This window comes from Choristoneura fumiferana, chromosome 14 (genome assembly GCF_025370935.1).
Source record: "Choristoneura fumiferana chromosome 14, NRCan_CFum_1, whole genome shotgun sequence".
Classification (NCBI taxonomy): domain Eukaryota; kingdom Metazoa; phylum Arthropoda; class Insecta; order Lepidoptera; family Tortricidae; genus Choristoneura; species Choristoneura fumiferana.
This window is the reverse complement of record NC_133485.1, coordinates 14,547,088-14,569,939: the sequence shown is the minus strand read 5'-3', so window position 1 is coordinate 14,569,939 and position 22,852 is coordinate 14,547,088. Positions and strand designations below refer to the sequence as shown.

Below are 22,852 nucleotides of genomic sequence, written 5' to 3'. Positions count from 1 at the left end.
CAATAACTGTCAACAAACTGACCAGAAGTTTTGTCTACAGATGCTGACCAGATTAAATAGGCTTATGGATTAACTCGAGTTAAAAAAGTAATGATTGAAATGTTAGTGTATTAATGACGGACTACAGTAACATCTTCAAGCAAGTACAGCAGGGCTACTACGAAACTCGAAACTCGAAGTTCGTGTCGTGCGGTCCCTCTGACACTTATGCTATTTAATACGAGAGCGAGAGGGACGGTATGATACGATTCGAGTTTCCAATTTTCGTAGTAGCCCTGCAGGTTTATACAGCATCTTAAGCGTCCATGGTAACAGATCAAGTGGACTGTGTGGCAGATTGTTTGCCACTGACATGACAGAAAAAACAATACTACTAACCTCTACTCATATCATTGGCTAATGCAGTCAGTGTAACATCAAAGAACAACTGAGTATTAGCTTTGCCAGCGTCTGTCAAGACACCCTGCAGGGATCTTTTTATTTCTGCTGGCAACACTGATAGCGGATAGAGAGGGTCGTACGCAGCAAATGTTGGGTCCTCTACTTCGATTTGAACCTTGGAATTTATAAAATTGGCCAATTCTTTCAGCCATACTAGGGGTGCGTTCGTGAATCGGACTTTGTTTGTTGCGATTAGGTTTGCCAGCTCTACAGGGTCAATCTGAAGAAAAAAAACAGGTAAATGTCAGCATGGTCAATGGGAATGTGATACCAGGATATTTTATTGGTTAAGGTTATCTTGCAAAGGTAGCCAGGTGGCTACTAATATTGTCGTCCTGGTTATGATCCCTGCTTAGAGCAGATACTATTGTGTGTGTATTAAATGTGTTTGTAATATATAAAAGTTGATGTGATTGATCTTTGTTAAAAACAAAACAAACATTTTATACTTAAAAACGCAAGTACTTATTTAGTTTAAAATTGTGTGTGTGTTGCTCTAGTTTTAAAAGTGTAGCAGTTTTCTAAGCTAAGTAGTCACGTCACAGCTAATCAAGTGAATAAATTGTTCAGGTTTGTGAATGGAAAAATATATAACAGGCACTCAAAATATAAATTAACTGATATGCATACCCCGAGCGGGACTTCAGGGCATGAACGATTTGCTAAAGAGTAGACATTAATAGATAGGTTATTCTGACAAACATCATATTATGCCTAATGAATAATTACCTCACTGCGAATTGTAAACTATACTAGTACTTTAGGTTTAGTACCAAGGCTTTTGTTATGAGATAATAATAAAAAACGTTAATTACCTGCAGTAAATTTAGTAGTTGATATGATTTTCGAAATAAATTATTAATATCTTTTCTAAATTTGGATCAGTTAAGCAGCGGCGTCTTGCTGTAAATAGCCATTTTAACCCACTGAATTATTTTTCTACGTCGGCAGTTGTAATAGGTGCATATTTAAATTTCTTGAAGAAATAAATTGTTGCACAATGTGTTTGCGATCGCAATTCTACTTCATTGCCTTGTAAAAATTCGTTCATGATGTTTAGTGTGCAATAGCCAAAATTCTTATTTAAAACCAACTTCAAATTATTAAAAATCTTTTCAAACTTAATTTGATTAAGATTGAAACGATTTCATCTTACGAAAATTGAATATTTTTTGTGTTTTAAATATCATTTTTTTTTTCTAATTGATTAATTATTCATTAGGTAGAAACCAGCTAGAGTGCACTCTGTTTTTGAACTCGATACCTACTCTTTGGCTAATGTTGATCATTTGTGCCCCGAAAGTCCCGGAGTATGCTGATATGCCATGTATGTCTTGTATTTGTTCTATGTTTGTTTTTATGACGTTAAATAAATGTATTTTCTTTCTTTCTTTCTTTATGCAACCTAAACAAATTTATTCTTGGCAATTCTGTACAGAAAATTGACATTATAGCAATTACCAAGATTGTTAATTTTTTTTACAAAACAAACGAGTTTTTAAAGATTAGAGACAAATAAAGCAACATTCCACAAATACAATAAGGAAATATCCTATGAACATACATACATATGTATGTTCATAGAATACTCCCTTGTAATCATTCCTTATCAAAGCAATTTTACTAACCATGTGGTTATGGACATTTTTATTGTAACATATGTAACCTCTTATCTCTTATTTCGAGCAAGCAGCTCTAGAATGCTATTAAAAGGTAAATAATGAGATAGGTAACAGTATGTTTATCAATTGCTATCATACTGAACATATTTCGAATGTTATTGTTTAGTTAAACTACAAATTAAACTGTTCTGTTATTATTATTTTTGTCAGTTTTATTATTTCTAATGTTACCCAATTTATCAGCTTTATTTATTTTCTTTGTGACTTAAAGGTTGAGCTGGTAATTAAACAATTAGGTACTTCTGTTAGTAAAGAAATAAACTAATAAGTTTCGGCTATAATAAACTGAAGTACTTAATAATACTGTAATATAAAAATTCTGGAAATTTAACTAGAAATAACTAAAAAGACTACAATAAACAAGTGCAAAAGGTATTAAGATTTGTTTTTTCTCAAGATGTCTATATGTAACATTCTATCACAACCAGAGCACTCCATTTAAAAGTTACTTAACAGTTACTTAACAATGTCAGTAACATGAATGCAGTTAGTTAAAAAGTGAAAGGCATTTTAACTCTTTTGTAACTTAAGCTAACAAAAACATTACTTAAAAGAACTAGACTCTATACACGTTATATATACTTATAAAAAAAAAGATAAACTGCAACTTTAGTCGAACTAGCATCAAGTCGTTAATAAAATTGTTGTTATGTCTGTATAGATGCCATATTAAATTAATCTGTTAAATAAATAACTATAGGTACACGTACCGCTTCAAAAGCTCCTTCAATTGTTTTCGGCGGCTTTGGCTTCGGGGGCTCGTTTTTCTTGTCCTGTTTTTTTTGCCCGCGTTCTTCTTACCGTTGGACGGTCTCGGATCATCAATCTCCATACCGGAGTAATATTGCTTTGGCTGCGAATGAGCTACTGCGAAACAGATTGAAGTAATTTATATTCCAAATATAAATTTATAGGCATAAATGAATTAAAATTACATTTAGAAACAACTCACCGACGTCCTCAGGCTTGGGACCGCTCCGCGTTGTCTTTTTATCCTCGTCTTTAACAACTTTTACCTTACCATTCTGAGACTTCTTGTTCTTACCGACAACTTCCCATTGACCGCTTGACATTTTGATACAGAAATGATTTTATTTATGTTAATTTGATTTTTGTAAATAAGGCGAATATACGGATAGAGTACACGTCAAAATCAAAATACCCTTAGAACGTCAAAAATGAAAGATCCGCTATTGGTCATTGCAATTCCACATGACAAGACGTGGCAATGCATTCCGTTGCACGATGCAAGTCAACGTACGTAGAGTGCAATGTATTAACAAATATTTTTTATTTTTTGGATTAAATTTAATGAGGATTATTAGATATCTTTACTTTAATTAAAACCACTATGCTATATCATTAGATAAAGGATTTTTTGCAACGGCTTACGAAAGTTTTTCGGTTATTACCGGTTCTTATCACTCCTTTCTAAGAAAATATATGAAAGAAGTAAAGAACCTCAACTGAACTGAACAATACAACACTAGTACTATCTATCAGTCGTTTTCCGATTTCACGGAGTGAGTGACGGATGAAGTGAACGAAATCTTAATGTTTTCGTTTTCGCGAACCGTCAAGGGGAAAATTTACAATTTATAAACAAATAAAGTAGATTCCCGTGTTCGTGCCGTGTTCCTTGTTAAACTTTGTTCATCGTGACTTCACAGTGAATAGACATGGAGGACAAGTTGATGTTAGACGATGTAATGTTCTTGAGAGAAAGGGTGTTTTTCGCAGCCAGGGACGGGATGTCCTTAACCCTGTACGCATTGATATACGAAAAGAATACTGACGAAATAGATGATCTATTGAACAGCGTGAGTAAACCGTTGCCTTCCTTTCAAAAATGTTTGTAGATTTAGAATAGTGTTTGCAGTTTTTCTTGTGTCATCTTGCTATTTAGAAGTCACGTTACTTACGTTCTATTTATATCGCGGGGTACCTTATGCGCGTTATGTAGTTATCTGTGCGTTGTTTAATTATTTTACGCGTCTTTATCGTGATATTTACGTCGTTCTTCACTGCTGCTGGGTAACCTTGATGTGGTCATAGAAATAGATTACTTTGTATATTGGTCTGGCTCCCTTTTGGCGATTGCTTTGTGATATTTTGGTGCACTTGCAGGTAAATGACATGTCATTGAACTTTGTTGATGGATTATTTATATTTGTTTCAGTGACACCGAAATATGTTTTCATACAATTGCTAAATTTATGTATTTTTACACCATCGGCTATCCATTCTAGATTTAGTAGGTTTTTTATTTATTAATAGGTTTGTTACCTCTGATTTCTTACTCACATGCACCAGCAGCCAAATAAGTGGTCTGTCAATTTTTAAACAAGTTCAAATGAATATGTTGCTAGTCTGTTACCGTCCGTAACCGTTAGATGCAAGTGGCGAGTTGCCGTTCACTGTGGCGTTCTAAGGGGGAGGCCTTTGTTCATCAGTGGATGTCTTTGGGCTGATGATGATGAAGCGATGATCAACTTTAGGGTGGTAGACCACATATTTGGCAGATGGTATATATCGATGGTTGAAAGGAGAAATAGAAATTGACTAAGCAAAATTTTTTTTAAGATAATTATTTATATACATGTTTGGAATCAGAAAAATTTTCTGTCATTTGAGCGATGTCTCTAAAATAATGCTTAGTCAATTTCTCCTTTCAACCGCCAATATGTTTAGTTGCTATTGTGTTAAATTGTGTCTAAGTAGTAGTTTTATCTACACTACTTCCTTATCTTTTGCCGAGTCATATATACTAACATATTTGTTTTTATGGTAGCAATCAATTTGTAACATGTTCTGATAATGACTTCAATGTTCATTCAGTAATTGTTGCAAAATATTTATTTCAATTTATCTATTTTTGTTGCTTTCTATTTTTAGTAATTTTTTTGACTAACTAATGAAGCATTAAAAAAATTGCTGAGTATCGTTGCCAATTTAACTAATTATTTGATTTCTGTAGTTTTTACTTTTAACTTAGTTCTTGTCTTAATAAAAATAAAACAAAATATTGGTTAGATTATGTTGTCCGATATCATTGAACATCTGAATCTCAAATAATTAATCCCAGAAACAATAATATTGTTCACTGCATTCATTATGTGAAATGATGGTTCAGTTTTTAGGATATAGCTCATCAACAATATGGCAATATGAAATCTATGGTAATATATGATAGCAGCAGTGGGCAGGTTCGATTCCCGGCCGGGGCAGATATTTGTATGAATAATATGAATGTTTATTCTCAGGTCTTGGATGTTTAATATCTATTTAAATATGTGTTTATCTATAAGAGTATGGTTTATCCGTTGCCTAGTACCCATAACCATGTCTGTCCGTCTGTCTGTCTGTTTGTCTGTCTGTCTGTCTGTCTGTCTGTCCGTCCGCGGCTAAGCTCAGAGACCATTAGTACTAGAAAGCTGTAATTTGGCATGAATATACATAATTTATTTTAGGGTACCTCCCTTAAACATAGTGTGGGTGATTTTTTTTCTCGACTAACCCTATAGTGTGGGGTATCGTTGGATAGGTCTTTTAAAACCATTGGGGGGTTGCTAAGATGATTTTTCTATTCAGTGATCTGTTTGCGAAATATTCAACTTTTGTGCAAATTTTCATTAAAATCGAGAGTGCCCCCACCCCCTTAGTAGTAATTTGAGAGTAAATAGCTGCCTAAATGAGTAAATGAATGACACGCGACACAATATTTTGGGCACGTCACTGATCTGATCACAAAATGTATTATTATGCACTAGGTCCTATAAATGTGTCTGGTTACTTGCAAGATTCCTTACACAATACTAAATTTTAGAAAAATTATATTTGATTTTTTCGTAATGGCTACGGAACCCTATCCTGGGCGTGTCCGACACGCTCTTGGGCGGTTTTTATTATTCAGCAATATCACTAATATCAGTATCTATCAGTACGCAGAGCTTGACTGCCAATTTGTGACTGTACATATATATTTAGATAGCCATGGCATTGACTTTATTCAAGTCACAGTTTATAAAAGTATCCAATGTTAGTCACTACATTGATTCTTAGTCAGAAATTCTGATTATTCATGATCTAATTTGTTGGCATGTGCATGTATTAAATAGTTTTTTCACTACTCATGCCTTTAACCGCGTATTTTAACCTCGTAAGTTTTGAGTTTTTTTTTTTACATGTATACATAGTTTTACAGACAAAACTAAAAAATTATAGTTTTGATTTTAGAAATTATTTTAATAAATTTTAAGTTCTCATTTCATTGCAATATTTGTACTCCTCATACTATGTTTAACAGTTAAGGTCACAGCTCATTAGAGCCACCCGGCACCTGACCAGCACCGCCTCAACTTTCGGTGTCCACTCGTTGTCGACAGGTGGTCCACGGGCGGACGCCGCGTTGACAACGAGTGGACCTCGCGTGGTCCACTAATTTCCTAGTAGTCACTATGGCGGCGAGCAGCGGGCTGTCACCGAGTGGTCCACTCGCCGTCCGCGCATGACAGACAACTTCGCGAGTTGGGCGATCCGGTGACGCTGAGGGGTTTATGTAGTGAGCGTATACCCATACAAATCCATATGAAGAATACGAGTACTAACCGCTCGAGGCGAGGCAGTGCTGGTCGGGTGCCGGGTGGATGTAATGAGCTGTGACCTTTAACCTTACCTTACAATTGATGTGTCCGTCCTTTATAAAGTACTAGCCTTTGCCCGCGGCTTCGCCCGCGTGGAATTCGGTTATCGCGCTCTGTTCCCTCAGGAACTGTGCATTTTTCCGGGATAAAAAGTAGCCTATGTCACTCTCAGGCCCATAAACTATCTCTATGCCTAAAATCACGTCGATCCGTCGCTCCGTTACGGCGTGAAAGACGGACAAACATACACACAAACACACACACTTTCGCATTTATAATAATTTAAAATATTAAAATATTAGTTTGGATGTACAAGGACTTAGGAGGTTAAAGATCGTATTTACGCTGGATTTAACTAAGTTATAAGTTTAAGTTATGCTCTAGTCAGTAGAGCATAAAAATTAAATCCTAGAGTCAAAGTAATCGGCGCCAACAGCTATGGACAATATATGATCAAACGAACTTCACAAGTGAAATTCGATCAATATTATATGAGTCGCTTAATTCGAAGATATAAATTAACCAGGTAGTCCTTTAAACCTACAAGACAGCATTGCACGTTTCTTTATAGAAAAAATAAAAAGTAAAACACCGATTCATATCCTTGCCTTGCTCTATTGCTTAGTCTGTGGTTCATTCTTTTAGAGATATATAGATAATTCATTTCACTATTGGTTTATGTATTCTGCAGAACTTCAAACAGGGCTTCTGGGAGGGTGGGTCTTTATATCTTCGAATTAAGCGACTCATATAATAGTTGAAGTTCGTTTGATCATATATTATATTTCGTCGCTTAATTCTTCAGATATAAATTAACCAGGTAGATGTTCAGAGTGAAGTTCTGCACTGCTTTAGTTTAGGAAATAAAATATAAGTCATATCTAAACTTGTTTTATTTCTAATGTAATCAGTTTTACATAACAAAGTTTAATCAGTAATCAGTCTCATCATAACAAAGGTTAATCACTAATCAGTCTCATATGTTCACAAAGGTCAGAATTGTCTGACCTGGCATTAACACTTATTAATCAAAGTTTACAAAATTATTCCAATGACAAGTTTATGTCATTTGAGATATGGCAGACCGCCCTAGCGAAACTGCCTTCATCTATAATCTGCCTGTGATAAAATTTAGCAAACGCTTGGGAATTGTTTGTCCAGCTGGCAGTCTTCCTGATGGTGTCAACGGACACCCCCGGCGGCGGCCGCGGCTGACGTGGCGGCGTGCCGCGTGCTGTGCGCGCCGAACGCCGCCACGTCTACACCACTCTCTGCCATCACCTGCTTGATCCATCTGCCTATAGTCTGTGCTGTGGCGCACTTGAAGGGCCGCTTCACAGTCAATAGGAGATTGAGCGCGTTCTCCGGTCTTATGTCGCGCGTGAGCGCGATGTAATCTCGAAGAACGGTTGCAGGGCAGATGTTAGGTTTTTCTCGAAAGTAAGGTAAAAACAAGATGGGTTGACTTCTGCCAGCTGCCGATGTCTTAATGATATCTGTAATTATAATTTTCACGCCCGTTGGACCAATGCTGACTTTGTTAATTTTTATCAGAGACAGGGTTTGAACCCTATGGGCTGTACAGAGGGCGAGTAAAATGACCAATTTTTTGGTGATTTTTTCTACAGTTAAGCTGGTGTTAGGGTACCAATCAGCAATATAATCTAATAATCTTTGTGGATCCCATGTGTGACTATATTTAGGCAAACTGGGTCGCAATTTATAAGCTCCTTTTAAGAGGCGTTTTACATATGCATTTGAACCAATATTATTTCCTAAAAATAAGGAAATTGCTGATCGGTGGCTATTTAAAGTACCATAAGAAGCTCCTCTGTTAAATTGCTCTGATAAGAAAGATATGACCCGCGAAATGCTACTATTAAAAAAATCAAGATTATTTTCTAAACAATAATGCCACCAGGCTTTAAGCGTGACGTTGTACTGTTGGAGAGTGTTTTTGGAAAGCGAGGCCATCATCAATTCCTGAGAGACGGCCGGCACGCCGAGCCGCGAGAACGCGAGCCGGAGAGCACTGCAGCACCCAGGGTAAGCCGCGCGTGCAGCGGGTGCCGGCTCCTGTAATGTGATTGAACACAGTGTTCATCTGGGTGCATATATAAAATGTCCGAGGTTGCTAGGGATTTTAATAATGGATACCACGGCTGTGAGGGCCATATTGGAAACACTATGATACCTGTGGCTTTATCATAAAGAATCTTCTGAACACATTTAATTATAACCGAGAATGGAGGAAATGCGTAAAAGAATTTTTGCGACCAGTTAATGGTGAATGCATCTATGCAGAAGGCCTCGGGGTCCCTTTTCCATGACACATATGTTTGACATTTGGCATTAGCCCGAGATGCAAACAAGTCCACTTCAGGTTGGCCAAAGTGATCTATTATTTTCTGAAATGCAAGATCGCTTAGCTCCCATTCGGTATCAGGGTTTAGTTTGCGGGACTCTTCATCTGCTTCTGTGTTATCTCTAGTGTTTATGTATGACGCAAAGAGCCAAATATTTCTCATCTCACACCATTGCCAGATTTGCCTAGCTAGGTTGTTGAGGTGAGGGAACTGTACCCCGCCCATGCGGTTAATGTAGCTTATAGCTGTTGTATTATCAATACGTAATAGGATAGCACAATTAAGATGGTAAACCGCAAAGCATTTTAAGCATAGGAAAACGGCTAATAATTCTAGGAAATTAATGTGATATTCCATTTCCTGTGTTTTCCATGCCCCATTTACCCTATTTCCAGCACAAAAACCACCCCAGCCAGTGCGGGAAGCATCACTGAATATCTCAAGTGAATAGTCTGGAGGTACCATTGACCAAGAAATGGAACTTATATGATTTTGCCACCATACCAGATCTTCTAATATTAAATTGGAGAGTTTTATTTTCGCTTTATAATCATGGTGTTTTTGTAATGCTAGAAATTTCTGTCGTTCTAATATCTTTGTATAAAGCCACCCATACTTTGCTGCTGGGCAGGCCGCTACTAAGACACCAATTAATTGTGCGAAATCACAAATGGTACAATCTGGGAGCAGCATGAACTTTTGAACTAACTGAAGAATTTTCGTTGTTTGTCACATGGAAGAGAGATGGTCATATCTTGCGAGTTATATATAAAACCTAAAAATTTACTACACTGTTGAGGTTTGAGAGAGCTCTTATCGTAATTTATGATGAACCCCAAACATTCCAGCAATCTTACAGTATGTTGAACATTTGTCACACATTCTGTATAGTCTTTGCCTATACATAATAAATCATCTAAATAACAAACTGATTTAAATCCTTGTGACCTCAAATGAGTTACTACTTCTTTCATTAGTTTAGTAAAAGTTCGTGGTGCTACTGACAACCCATAAGGCATTGCATTGAATTCATAAGTTACAAGTTGTAAATTTTCATGTTCAAATTGGAAGCGGAGGTACCTGCGGTCAGGTTTGGCTATTGGTATAAGAAGATATGCTTCTTTTAAGTCAATAGTGGCCATAAAACCACCTTTTGGTATGATCCTGGCCGCGGTCCTGTAGTCTTCCATTTTGAAATGAGCTTTTTCAACAAATTTATTCAGGTTTTTTAAATTTAAAATAAATCTTTTGGCTCCGTTGGGTTTGGGAGTCAAGAATATTTTTGATAAATATTGATCTCTTGAAGGTGAGCAAATAGTAATGGCTCCCAAGTCTTTTAAGTTTTGAATAGCTAATTGCATGTCAGCTTTCTCTGCTTGACTAAAACAATTTATAGGTGTATTTCCTTGGTAAGGTTTGCTTATAAATGGTATACTAAATCCATTAAGGACCCAGCTTAATACTAAAGAGTTAGATGTCATGTTGTACCAACAATTGTAAAAATATTGAATGCGACCTGCATGTACCTTGTTTAGTGCTGCATTGCACGTGGTTTGCTCTGGCCCGCCGGCCTCGACTGCGGCAGGGCGGCCGGCCTGCGCGGCGGCGCCGGTGCTGCTCGCCTCGGGCCTCCTCGCCCCCCCCTGCTCGACGGGTAGCGCGAGGGGGCTGTCCAGTTTCCCTGATAGCCAGCGCGTGGAGCTGTCGGGGCGCTGCTTGTTCCAGTTGTACTTTTGACAATCTTTTTAATTTGTAATCCCTGTTTCTCAATAGCCTTAGAGGCTTTAATCTTCTCTGGTAGCTTGGCCCCAAACAGGGTCTCATCTCTTTCGCAGTCTTGAATGACATTTAGGAATTGCTTTGATAGAGCTGGTGTGACCAATTTTGCCCTAGTTTGCGTTTCCATATAGTGGAGGTCTGATAAAATGCGACAGGCATCGCTAAGATGTTTTGTAGCTGTTACTTTGTCTTCGCTCGTGAGTAGGATAGTAAGTCCCTTGTTGATAGCTGTGATTCCAGCACCCAGTTGCTGCTGAGCAGCTTCTATCTTTTTATCTCGGTTTCGTACCACATCCAGCACCGCCGCTGAAATTTCAGCATTTATCTTCGGGGCTTGCAGCAATGTACAGTTCTCTGGTATGAGATAAGTTTTCAATAATTTTTCTTTGGTTTCCTTTGGGAGACCTTTTTTAATATGGGCTGCCATCGTTGCGCCAAATTCGTATGGATATGTGGCCCGTATTGAGGGCTATCATCCACCGTTTCTCCGAGTGCCGTGAGCAGGTCCGGGTCCAATTGCGGTTCCGGATCCGGCTCTTTTAAAACTGAAATTGTCGGCGCCCCTGGGTCGGCCTCATGTACTATTTCCGGTTCCTCATACGGTTCTTCAACGAAGACTTCTACCAGGTCATTGCCATCACTATCTACAAAGAAAGTATGGAAAGTGAGTTAAATAGAGTGCATTTTGGAATACATTCCTTTCGAATAGTATTTCTTACATGCAAAGAAAAAAATTGAACTTAAAAATGGAAGCCATTTTGTTACACGCAATACGATCGGTATGTTTGGCCGATGGTTATGTACTTATGCTATGGTGCATTTTAGCATACATTCATTTCGAACTGTATGCCTTACATGCTATTTTGCCTTCGTGTTGACTCACGGTCAACAACCCCCGCGTGTTTATGTTCGGTTTTGAACAAGTGATCAATGGCGTCATACGAGGTTATAGTTTAGGTCGTCGAGCACTTTGCAATACTTACCGGATGAATCCTCTGAAGAAGATTTCTGAATTTTCCTTATCTTCTGTTGATATTTCAGGATTTTTTGAGATTGTCTATCTGAAAGTCTCTTCGGCATTGTAAAAAACGTACGGAGCGCCTATTATGCGCCCGCTTCGCTGTCTTGCACGGAAAAAGAATGAACCACAGACTAAGCAATAGAGCAAGGCAAGGATATGAATCGGTGTTTTACTTTTTATTTTTTCTATAAAGAAACGTGCAATGCTGTCTTGTAGGTTTAAAGGACTACCTGGTTAATTTATATCTGAAGAATTAAGCGACGAAATATAATAGAATTTTATAATAGGTTATAAATATAAAGTTTTTCCATCTTGTTGTCAAGAACCATTCCATCTTATTTTGTCTGAAGGATCTCTTTTGTTCTGTAACACCTGCGTGTAGAAGTTTTCTACCATCTGGCTGGCTTAGTAACATATTAATATGGAGAAAAAAATATAAACAATACAACAATACAAATATTCTTGTTGAAGTGGTCGCTGCTCAAGACAATAAAGTCGACAAAGATCAATACAATAAACATTTAATTTCAGGATGTATGCTGCGATGGAGTCAAATGCACCCCTCTTATTGCCGCAGCTCGGCACGGGCGAGAGGGCTCGGTCAGGATCCTCCTGGAGAAGTTCCGTCCTCCAGTCAGACTCGAGACAGAGGGCACTGTCAAATTTGACGAGTATGTCATTGAAGGTAAGCAAGAACCGTTCTTAAAAATCTAACAGTCATTTTTGAAGAAATTAAACAATGTAGACAAGCGATCAGTAGGGCTACTACGAAATGCGAAAATCGAAGTTCGTATCATACTTACCGTCCCGTTCACGCTAGTATTATTTCATACGACAGCGGGAGGGACGGTACGATACGAAATTCGATTTCCTACTGAACCTGAGAGACGATGATGGAAATGATGTTTGCGAGTCATTAGTTTCACTATCGAAATTACGATGTTTTACTTCCCGTTTTTTTTTAAAATTTAATTTTAAGGTTTCCAATTACTAACTAGATTGTACAACAAGAGCATAAAACGAGCCGGTATGGCGAGGGTGGATAGACACGTCGAGGGGGAAATGGATTTAATGCTAGAGTTTTAAACTCTGCTTTTCACTTCGATGGCGAGGAAACGAAATAGCAACAGTGGAAACAATTGTCCACTTACTATGTACCTTTTATTTTTCATGCATTACCATATAATTGTATTTTTTTAGTTTTATTGATTTATTTTGATTGATTTGATTGATTTTTAATTTTATATAAATTAAAAATTATGAAAAAAAAACATCTTTGTTTCTGGCTGTTGACACCAGTGCATAAAAAGTCATTTTATGTCGCCTAGATCCAGCATAAACACGAACTTTACGAGCATGAGATGTGAAAATTTTATTTTTGCGGCTAGAATACCTTAAGAAAAAAAAAAGAAAAGTGAAACTACACTACACTCGAGGGATCTAGACTAGCTCCTAAATATTCCGTGTTGTTTACTCCAGGGACCAATCCACCCCTTCTTCCTCAGTCGTTCATTGAATAGATCAAAGTACTGGCTTATCCTATTGAATAAATATCCCATTCATTTTACTTAGCTTTAAGAAGGGGATACCCTTCTTTCTGGGTTTCGACTACTTCTATGTATAACGATGCTAGAAGATACTTTACATTGCAAGCGATGGCGGATCGTTTTCTTTGTCAAATCCGACAAAGCCTTATTGCCACCACCGACTATTACACGTCCAGTCCTCAAATGTAAAGCAATATTGACTCTTATATCGTTGGTAAAGGGATCAAAATTGCATATTAGCGTTGAAAGGGATACCGCTTCATAGGGTTGCCCTTTTAAAAGGCTATTAAAAGCGCTTAAAAATCCAAATGAACGGGATTTGATAAGTAATGGTTTTGTTAAGCAAAGCCTTACGAAAAACCCCTTCAAAGACCCTGGAAGGGGATATCGAGACCGAAGAATTGCGAAACTGAAGTGGCAGTGGGTGGGGCACATTGCTCGCAGGACTGATGGCCGATGGGGTCAGAAGGTTCTCGAATGGTATCCGCGACCGGGAGACGAGCTGTCGGTAGGCCTCCAACAAGATGGAGCGACGACCTGGTTAAGATCGTGGTGGATGTGGAATGCACAAAACGTCTGAGTGGAGAGCCTTGAGAGAGGCCTATGTCCAGCAGTGGACGGCTTTCGGCTGACATGATGATGATGATGATGATGATACACCAAGGTTAGCTATGGCGTACGTAGCAGAATTTTCTATTCTATAAGTACTAGAAATGGTAACTCAATTTACTGTGCGAATAGTTTGTTGCTATTAGCCATCTGTTCGCAGGTACGACGTAATTGTACGCTTTTGCAGTATGAAGGTACCTATTGCCAACAAGAAACGAGAGATCATTGCTTCTTTTTTTTATAATTATGCGTAGATGACTGTCTAAAAGTACATTTCTCAAGTACAAACAATGGACTCGTTTCTGCACATAATTTTGTCAAGTCTCGCCCCAAACAAAGAGATCCCAACTCTTGTAAACAGACGCGTTGACTTGTTCGCACGCCACGTGGCAGGCTCAAATTAGAAACTCGTGAGCGAGTCGATTTTAATGACGACTTCTTTCGAGTTTAAAAACAAACCGGGGAAAAGCCGTAGTTGTTGGCACTTGTCGATTTCCTTCATTGGTTTTTAAAGAAACAGCGAACAAATAAAAATAAAATGAAAATTCTCCATCTCCCTCCAGGGCTACTAATATCACTATTCATGTTGAGGCCCGTCTTACGTCAATTTAAAGTGTTATTTCTCCAAGATAAAAAAACAATTCCCAGAAAGTCCACCCCTAATTCGGTTCTTAACCCTTTAAAAATGTGCAAGTAGCATTACCTACATTGCTGCGCTCTATTGACCACTTCAAACTAGTTTTCTTTACGACCTCGCAATGTAATAATAATAATATTTTTTTATTATTTTTTTTATTCAGGTATATGTATATTGCAACATGCATTATTTTTCTTGCAAGTCTAAACAGAGGTTTATTGTCTAACACATTTGGAATCTCAATCGTTGTGCTGTCACACGGTATGAGAGTAAAAAGAGATGGTGAATGCGATAGCGAACGTCAGCCGCTTTAGACAATATGGCCTCTTTAGCTTAAAATTTTACTCTAAAACAAGCTATTATGGCCGTCGCTAACTTCATGTACGCACATTGCGACTGTCACCACATACACCGCTTTCACACGTGCCGTTGACATTTAACGCCCTTAATCCTGATTGATCTGTACACTCATCCCAGGCCCTACTACGAAGTGCTAAATTCGGACTTCGTATCTTGCCGTCCCGCTCACGCTTATATTATTTAAAACGAGAGCGAGAGGAACGGTACGATACGAACTTCTATTTTCGAATTTCATATTTGCCCCCTGAAACAAATGAATACACGGTTACACGAAACACGGACTTGTACAGTCACGTCTAAAAGTATGTATACAAAAATAAAATTGAAAAATATGTAGCCACACATTTTCATCATAAATATGTATCTATTACTGACACCAAAAATTGTATTCATTAAACTGTTTCAGTATTATGTAAATCACAAAATGCTTCAGAAAGTTGCATACTTAAATAAATTCCATTTAAATGTATCCACCTCGTAGGCAAAAATAAGTATACATGAATGGGTTCCATATACATATAACCACACCAATTTGGCAAATATTGTATACGCCGTTTGATTCATAATATGTATCCAGACTGCAACAACAAACCTTGTCTGACTGGCATAGAATCGTAAGTTGTATATTTAACTGATTTGACAATTCACGAAAACAGTGCGGACTTGTCACTGCATACGTCTATCTCACGATTATTCTATGACGCACTTGACAGTCCTTAGATTGAATTGACTTGTAAATATTGAGTATTTCAGTTTAGGGTCATTCTCAGAAAGGTGCACTAAGCATTTTTTTGTTTTTATTTTAATTATATTGTTAATTGTTAGTGGTAGAGCCGCACTGTAGCCAGTTCTTGGTTTGCAGTACGAATGGGCGGGCTCGACCGGGGTAGTACCACACTCTCACAGAATATCGACGTGAAGCAGGAGCTGGCTAGTCATTCAGAAGCTGTCTTCTATAATTAAAATTACAATGATTAAAGATTGCAAATTATAGATGCTTCAGTGGATCTGTCCTCAGTGGATGACCCGAACAACTTGATCGCTTTGGCTTAGTCGATATTAATGACCACTCTGGACGTTTCCAAGTATTTGGTGATCTTGATGGTGTATAAAAAAATTAATATATCCATCCATACCAAATTTCATCCAGCTCACTCCAGTCAGTTCATCCCCATTTTCTCCCCTTGAGGGTTGCTTTTGGAGATAAAAACTAAGTACCCTATGTTCAGCCCCTTGACAGTCGAAACCAATCGGTTTCGACGTGATACCGGAACAGACAGAGTTACTTTCAATTCATCACTCCATAGTATAAAACAAAGTCGCTTTTTTTGTCTGTACGCTTAGATCTTTCAAACTACGCAACGGATTTTGATGCGGTTTTCACAAATAAATAGTGTGATTCACGGTGTCTATGTATACCGTAACCGTGTTGTGCCGAACGGGTCACCAGTATATAATATTATTTTAATGGAGTATGGATTCGTAGTATGTATGTCCCTGCCCGCATGCAGGTTACGAAAGAGACAGACATGTAATCTTAACAAAACAGTAATTCTTCAAAACGAATCAAAATATCAAATCGTGTTTACATATTTATGAATCAAACGGCGTATACAAATATTTGCCAAATTGGTGTGGTTATATGTATATGGAACCCATTCATGTATACTTATTTTGCCTACGAAGTGGATACATTTAAATGGAATTTATTTAAGTATGCAACTTTCTGAAGCATTTTGTGATTACATAATACTGAAAAAGTTTAATGAATACAATTTTTGGTGTCAGTAATAGATAAATTTTTGATACAATGTATGACTACATATTTATGCAACCTTGTTTTTGTATACATATTTTTAGACGTGACTGTACCGACGTGCTTTCGAATCTTGGCTGGATTCCAGATCGTTCTTTGTTTGCCTTTATGATTGAGTGGAATTAATACGTTGATAGCGTATGTGCCGACAGCTGTTCCTTTATTAGTCATTGCTGACGGTACCTTTAAATGTGATTAAATTAATTAAATAAATAAATAAATATCACGGGACAATTCACACCAATTGACCTAGTCCCAAAGTAAGCTTAGCAAAGCTTGTGTTATGGGTACTAAGCAACGGATAAATATAATTATATAGATAGATACATACATATTAAATACATATTAAACACCCAAGACCCGAGAACAAACATTCGTATTTTTCATACAAATATCTGCCCCGACACGGGAATTGAACCCGGGACCACAAGCTTCGTAGTCAGGTTCTCTAACCACTAGGCCATCTAGTCGTCACAATTAAGTAAGATGATTTACTTATGAATTTTATAGGACTTAAAGAAGAGTTTTAGGAAGAAGAAGATTATGGTTATAATTGGTAATTGTCAGGACGCAAGATGTCGAAAATGATGTTACCGATGTAGAGTTAAGTATGTCATTATCATCATCATCATCATCATCATCATCAGCCGGAAGACGTCCAATGCTGAACAAATACCTCCCCCTTAGAATGCCACAATGCAAGGGCGGATCCACCGTTGTGGGCACGATGGGCATCCCCACAACCACAACCCTAATAAACTTGTGACGACACACTTTCACGGTCTATCGAGATGCTTGGATGGCCAATGTCTTGATGCGAGGAAAAAGGGAAATAATCATATTCAAAAGTCGGTCATGCATGAGTCATGATTTTTCATGAGCTAGTTCACGCTCCGACTCGCACTTGACCTATTTTCGGGTGGCTGTGACCACAACCTTTTTTTGAGGCCTGGATCCGCGCCTGCCACAATGAACGTCTACTCGCCACTTGCATCCGGTTGCCCGCAACTCTCAAGATGTCAGTCATCAAATGACGATGATTGATGTTATCAAGATTGTTTACTATCGAACTAGCTGTCACTCGCGACTCCGTCTGCGTAAAGAAAGAAGAAAGAAAGAAAGAAAGAAAAGTTTATTTTGGCTCCAAAAAGTACCATCTAAAACTAAGACTTTCTATGTTACTAGGTGACACGGCAGGATACCAAAAAAGGCCTCCACTCAGCATGTGTTGCCGCACATTATGTGCAGTAACGCTGGTTTTCTGTAGAGCCCAAACGTTAAATAAACATGTATGCATGAGCCAGTTCCTTTGCCCCAGTCAGACGGAGAAAAAAAAATAAAAAAAAAAAGAAATTAAGAAATTAAAACCATAGACAAAGGGAGAAGTGAAGTGCGTAGAATTCGTTTATCGCTATCCCGCGGGATCTATGTACATTTTCGGGATAAAAACTATCCTATATGCTTCCCCGGGACTCAAACTACCTGTATACAGAATTAAATCTAAATCGAATTAGCTGTTTAGACGTGATGAGGTAACAAACAAACAAACAGACTTACAAACTTTCGCACTAATATTAGTGGGATGAAATTTAGCCGCCCCCTGAAAGTGCCGCCCGGGGTGGGACGCCCCCCTTGCCCCCGTCTTCTAATGAGGCCCATTGTTCACATTTCAGTAAAAATTGACCCAAAATTATTTTCCAGGTGCCACAGCACTATGGTGCGCAGCGGGCGCCGGCCACCTAGGCATAGTGAAGCGCCTCGTCCGCGCAGGCGCTAACGTGAATCATGCTACGAAGACACTGAGCACACCGCTCCGCGCAGCATGCTTTGACGGCAGACTCGACATAGTGAAATACTTGGTGCGGCACGGGGCAGACATACATAAGGCTAACAAGTATAACAACACCTGTCTTATGATCGCCGCGTATAAGGGACATTTGGATGTGGTGAGTATATGGGCTAGATTTCTTAAAATATATATTAGTTCAATTAGATTTTCAATAAAGTTCCAATGAAACAGAAAATCATCCACAATTGACAAGATTTCATTTTTTTAACACCTGTAAATTACTACAGGAATCGAAAGAGTTTTGCCTCCTGAACATGGGAAAATATTTATTATAATTGATTTCTCCATATTTAAAAAATATGTCTGAATTTGCCAACACTACCACATAATAGATATGTTTCCTTTGCCCTTTTCACCAGAAAAAGGAGCTGTCATAATTTTGGCAACGTCTCTATGCAACGTCTACGTCAGATTTACGTGATCTTTTTTTTAAGAGACTAGACAAAAGTAATGGATCTATTGTGTGGTAGTTTTGGAGTTACGCCCTTTTAGAATAAGCACATCTTAAAAAAAAAATAATAATTAATAGTTGTAGCGAAATTTTAAAAATATCAGCGTTTTTCTCTTTCCAAACAGAATACAGAGAACGAATCAAATTATAGTCTTAGAAATATGAAATCTTGTCAATAGTCGGTTAAAGTTGCGTGTGACGTCACACCTAGGCACAGTTTTTATTTTGTGTGACGTCAAGGGCCCGACTCTCGAATTTTGACGCGTTTCATCTTAGTAATTTTTTGTTTGACTGACAAATGGAAAACATAGGTACTTTCGCGTCCAACATTTTATGGTCATCGAACTGACGGCCTAAAAATATTTTTTAACCCAGGAATCTACCCAGTCGAGAAATAATACAGCACTAGGGAGTACTCATATGAGTCAAAATGTCGTGAAGCGACAATTAATAAGAAAAAGCCTAACCTAAACAACAAAACAACAAAATAAACGGAATAACAATTTTATTAAAAATTAAAAAATAACTATTTACAACAATTTGGTAAAAAAATGTGGAGTGGTGATAAGTGAGTGAGTGAGTGAAAATGTATGTAAATGAGTTGAGACCGGACATATATAGTGCTATATAACATGGTGATACAAACGGGAAAATAAAACGAAATACGTCAAAATCATCAACGTCTATTGAAAATAAGGAAGTAACGAGCAAATATATTTGCGTTCCATCTCTTTGAAAAAAAAATGAAATTTTACTATGGACTTTCTGTAGTCGTTCTGTCATATTACGTCAGAATATGACATATCAAGTCTCTCTCTCTGTCCAACTAATTGACAATTTGCAATTATCTACATATATTTCGTATGTTTTAAGATGTGTGAACGCCACAGTCAGCAAAACACGACAGCTGAAAAATCGTGCCATGTGGGTGCCATGTGGGCATTTCATGGCGCTTATGTAACGATTTCAGATTTTTTTATTGTCTTTGGCGTCTATTATTGCTTTGGTGTCGTTCAAAAGGTTAAAAAAAAATACTGTGCTGCTGTGTTACGATAAGAAGTACAACGTTCAATCCTTCACTCCGGCTTATCTTTCCTTTAAACAGTTTAATATAATCAATATTTCCTTGTTCCAGGTACAATTTCTCCTAGACAATGGCGCTAGAGTGGACGAGAGGGCGCTATGTGGCGCTACGGCTTTGCACTTCGCCGCGGAGTGCGGCCACGTGGCGGTGGTTTGCTCCCTAATCGATCACAACGCTAAAATACTAACCAATCAGAATGGTACGTACAGATGTAGTGCAAAATGGTTTTCCATCGTATTTTTAACCCCCGACGGAAAAAGAGGGGTGTTATAAGTTTGACCGCTATGTGTGTCTGTCTGTGGCACCGTAGCTCTTAAACGGGTGGACCGTTGAATGCGGGTTTTTTTTATTTGAAAGCAGGGTTTCTAGCGATGGTTCTTAGACGTGTTTCATCAAAATCGGTTCAGCCGTTTTTGAGATATTGAACTTTGAAGTGACATAGTCTGGGGTTTTGCAACTTTTTGCTGGTTCTAATCTAGGAATGATCACATCATGATGTGGGAAAGACATCGATAATTGAGTTTAGTGATATAGGAACTCCTTACCTGTGTTTTAAATCTGCACCCTAACAGCCTTATTCATAAAAAATCCTTAATTGAGGTTTGATCGGTCTGTTACTTAGCAGACTGATTAAGCTTGTCAGACGGTTGTCAAGAAGTATGATTCATAAACGCTTGCTAGCAGTCTGCTAGTTGTTGAGCCGCTGATAGACTGATTAGACTCGTTATGTTGGCCACCTTGGCAAATCAAAGACAAAAAATGGCCTAATCGATAATTAAAAAAAAAAAAGTTGACAGCAGTGACAGCAAATTAGCAGGAAAAAAATAAAAAGCGAGAAGTTTGTTTTCCCGCCATTTCCGATCCGCATGTTTATGTTGTGCAAAAAGCCATAATTGTGTTAATCATCCTATTTTTTTTTTCATACTTATTGTTAATTTATTGCTGCTAATTTAGAGGATTTTAAATACAAATCCTGAAAATATTTTTTCCTGGTTTTTTTTTTAATCTTTGCGTAACTTCACCCTTCACTAAAATATCTTCGGTATGGTTTTTTGCTCTTGTCAAAGTCAGCTGTTCAAACTTGTGGCGGCCATTTTGTGACTTAGCAGGGAGATAAAGGAGGGTCTACGGTCCGCTAACTTTAGCAGAGCCTTGATCGACTGATTAGCGCTAACAGACGTTTATGAATCATGTTTTTTAGCATCGGGCCTTCAAGGAGCCTTCAAGGAGGCTCTAACTTTTTATGAATAAGGCTGTAAATGTCTGGTTATCTAGCTCCAACCCAACAGTATACCAGCTTTCTTTAAGCCCGGTTTAGAGCTCCTATAAAACTCGTGCAAGTTGTATTAATTTGCCATTGCCGTAAAGCGAACGAACTGGTTGATCGAGCCTGTATAATGTACCATCAGCCAAATATGTGGTCTACCACCCTAGAGTTGATAATCGTTTGCATGTCAAAAAAATAATGCTAATAGACGTGTCTGTCAACTTGAAAGTTCGACTTTAGCGACATATTCATTTGATAGGAACTTGTTTGAAAATTGATAGACCACTTATTTGGTTGATGGTACCTTTCACGATTTTAGTTTAAGGCTATGTCGATGATCTAAATTGCCCCACGCTACTTATTTACTGTTTTTTTTAAGGTATGACCCCACTGCAGTGCGCGGCGGAGCGTGCGCGTGCGTCTGTTGTGGAACTACTGGCGGCCCGGCCCGAAGTTACTCGCGCACAGGCCATTGAGGCCTACGAACTCTTGGGGGCCTCATTTGCCAACGACAAAGAGTATTACTGCCTGAGGGTGAGTATTGTCACACGGCGGCCACGACGTACAAAATACGCGTTCTTGAATCTACATAAGCACGACGTCGTCTGTACACGCGTCAATGTGTGCGTAAGATACACAGGGCTGACTATCGCAAAACCTTAGTACTATAAGTATCTACTACCAATGACATTTAAAGGTAGGTTTAAGGGTAGGTGATATGTAGGTATGGCTTAGATGTGCAAATAACTGTAATCGTTAATCTTACCTATTTATTTAAACCTGCTTAAAATGTGTCTGTCTGTGTATTTAAGCATTATTATTTTCAATTACAATAGATATACGACTACAAACTTGTATTAGTGTATTATTTGCGATAATTTCAGAAATCATTATTTATTTATAAAAGGAAGTAGGGAGGGTACCGTTACCATTTCGCAAAATTATTGCTCCCGAACTTAGTGCCGTGCGGCTGACATAAAATCTAATTTAGTAGTATTACTTTACTCGATTGGTACAGTCACGATGCATTTTGTTAGTTTTTCTCGATTATTCCAATAAAAATTTAATGAAATTAAAAATATGCTCTGATAGAACTCTTCTTAATATATAAGTTAATGTGTCTACTCCAATAATGTATATCGCGTTGCGCACCCGACTGCTTTCCTGCGGTTTTCCTGCAATCTGCGCTTGAGGGGTGGGGTAACTCGAACCGGTGCGGGGCGGAGTGTGGCCATTCTGTACGTTAGTACTATTATATATTCTGTGGTATTTTGTTACCCCGCCGCGAGTGGTGTGGGAA

General features: G+C 38.1%; 2 protein-coding genes and 1 pseudogene across 3 annotated transcripts in view; 1 reads left to right on the top strand and 2 right to left on the bottom strand.

Moving 5' to 3' along the window:
* Nucleotides 1-373: 373 nt before the first annotated feature.
* LOC141435031 (transmembrane protein 214-like) lies at nt 374-3,339 on the bottom strand. The gene is given in 4 exon segments (XM_074097552.1): nt 374-661; nt 2,834-2,904; nt 2,907-2,990; nt 3,076-3,339. Coding segments are annotated over 4 exon segments (564 nt in total). The 5' UTR covers nt 3,197-3,339.
* Nucleotides 3,340-3,639: 300 nt separating this feature from the next.
* LOC141435249 (protein fem-1 homolog B-like) overlaps nt 3,640-22,852 on the top strand; it is a 34,120-nt gene continuing 14,907 nt past the window's right edge. For both annotated transcript variants that reach the window (XM_074097906.1, XM_074097905.1), the window contains exons 1-5: nt 3,640-3,943; nt 12,464-12,617; nt 18,603-18,847; nt 20,337-20,484; nt 21,932-22,086. In XM_074097906.1, coding sequence (XP_073954007.1) covers nt 3,803-3,943; nt 12,464-12,617; nt 18,603-18,847; nt 20,337-20,484; nt 21,932-22,086 — 843 coding nt within the window. In that variant the 5' untranslated portion in view covers nt 3,640-3,802. The remainder of the gene's footprint in view (nt 3,944-12,463; nt 12,618-18,602; nt 18,848-20,336; nt 20,485-21,931; nt 22,087-22,852) is intronic.
* On the bottom strand, nt 8,310-11,991 carry LOC141434922 (uncharacterized; annotated as a pseudogene).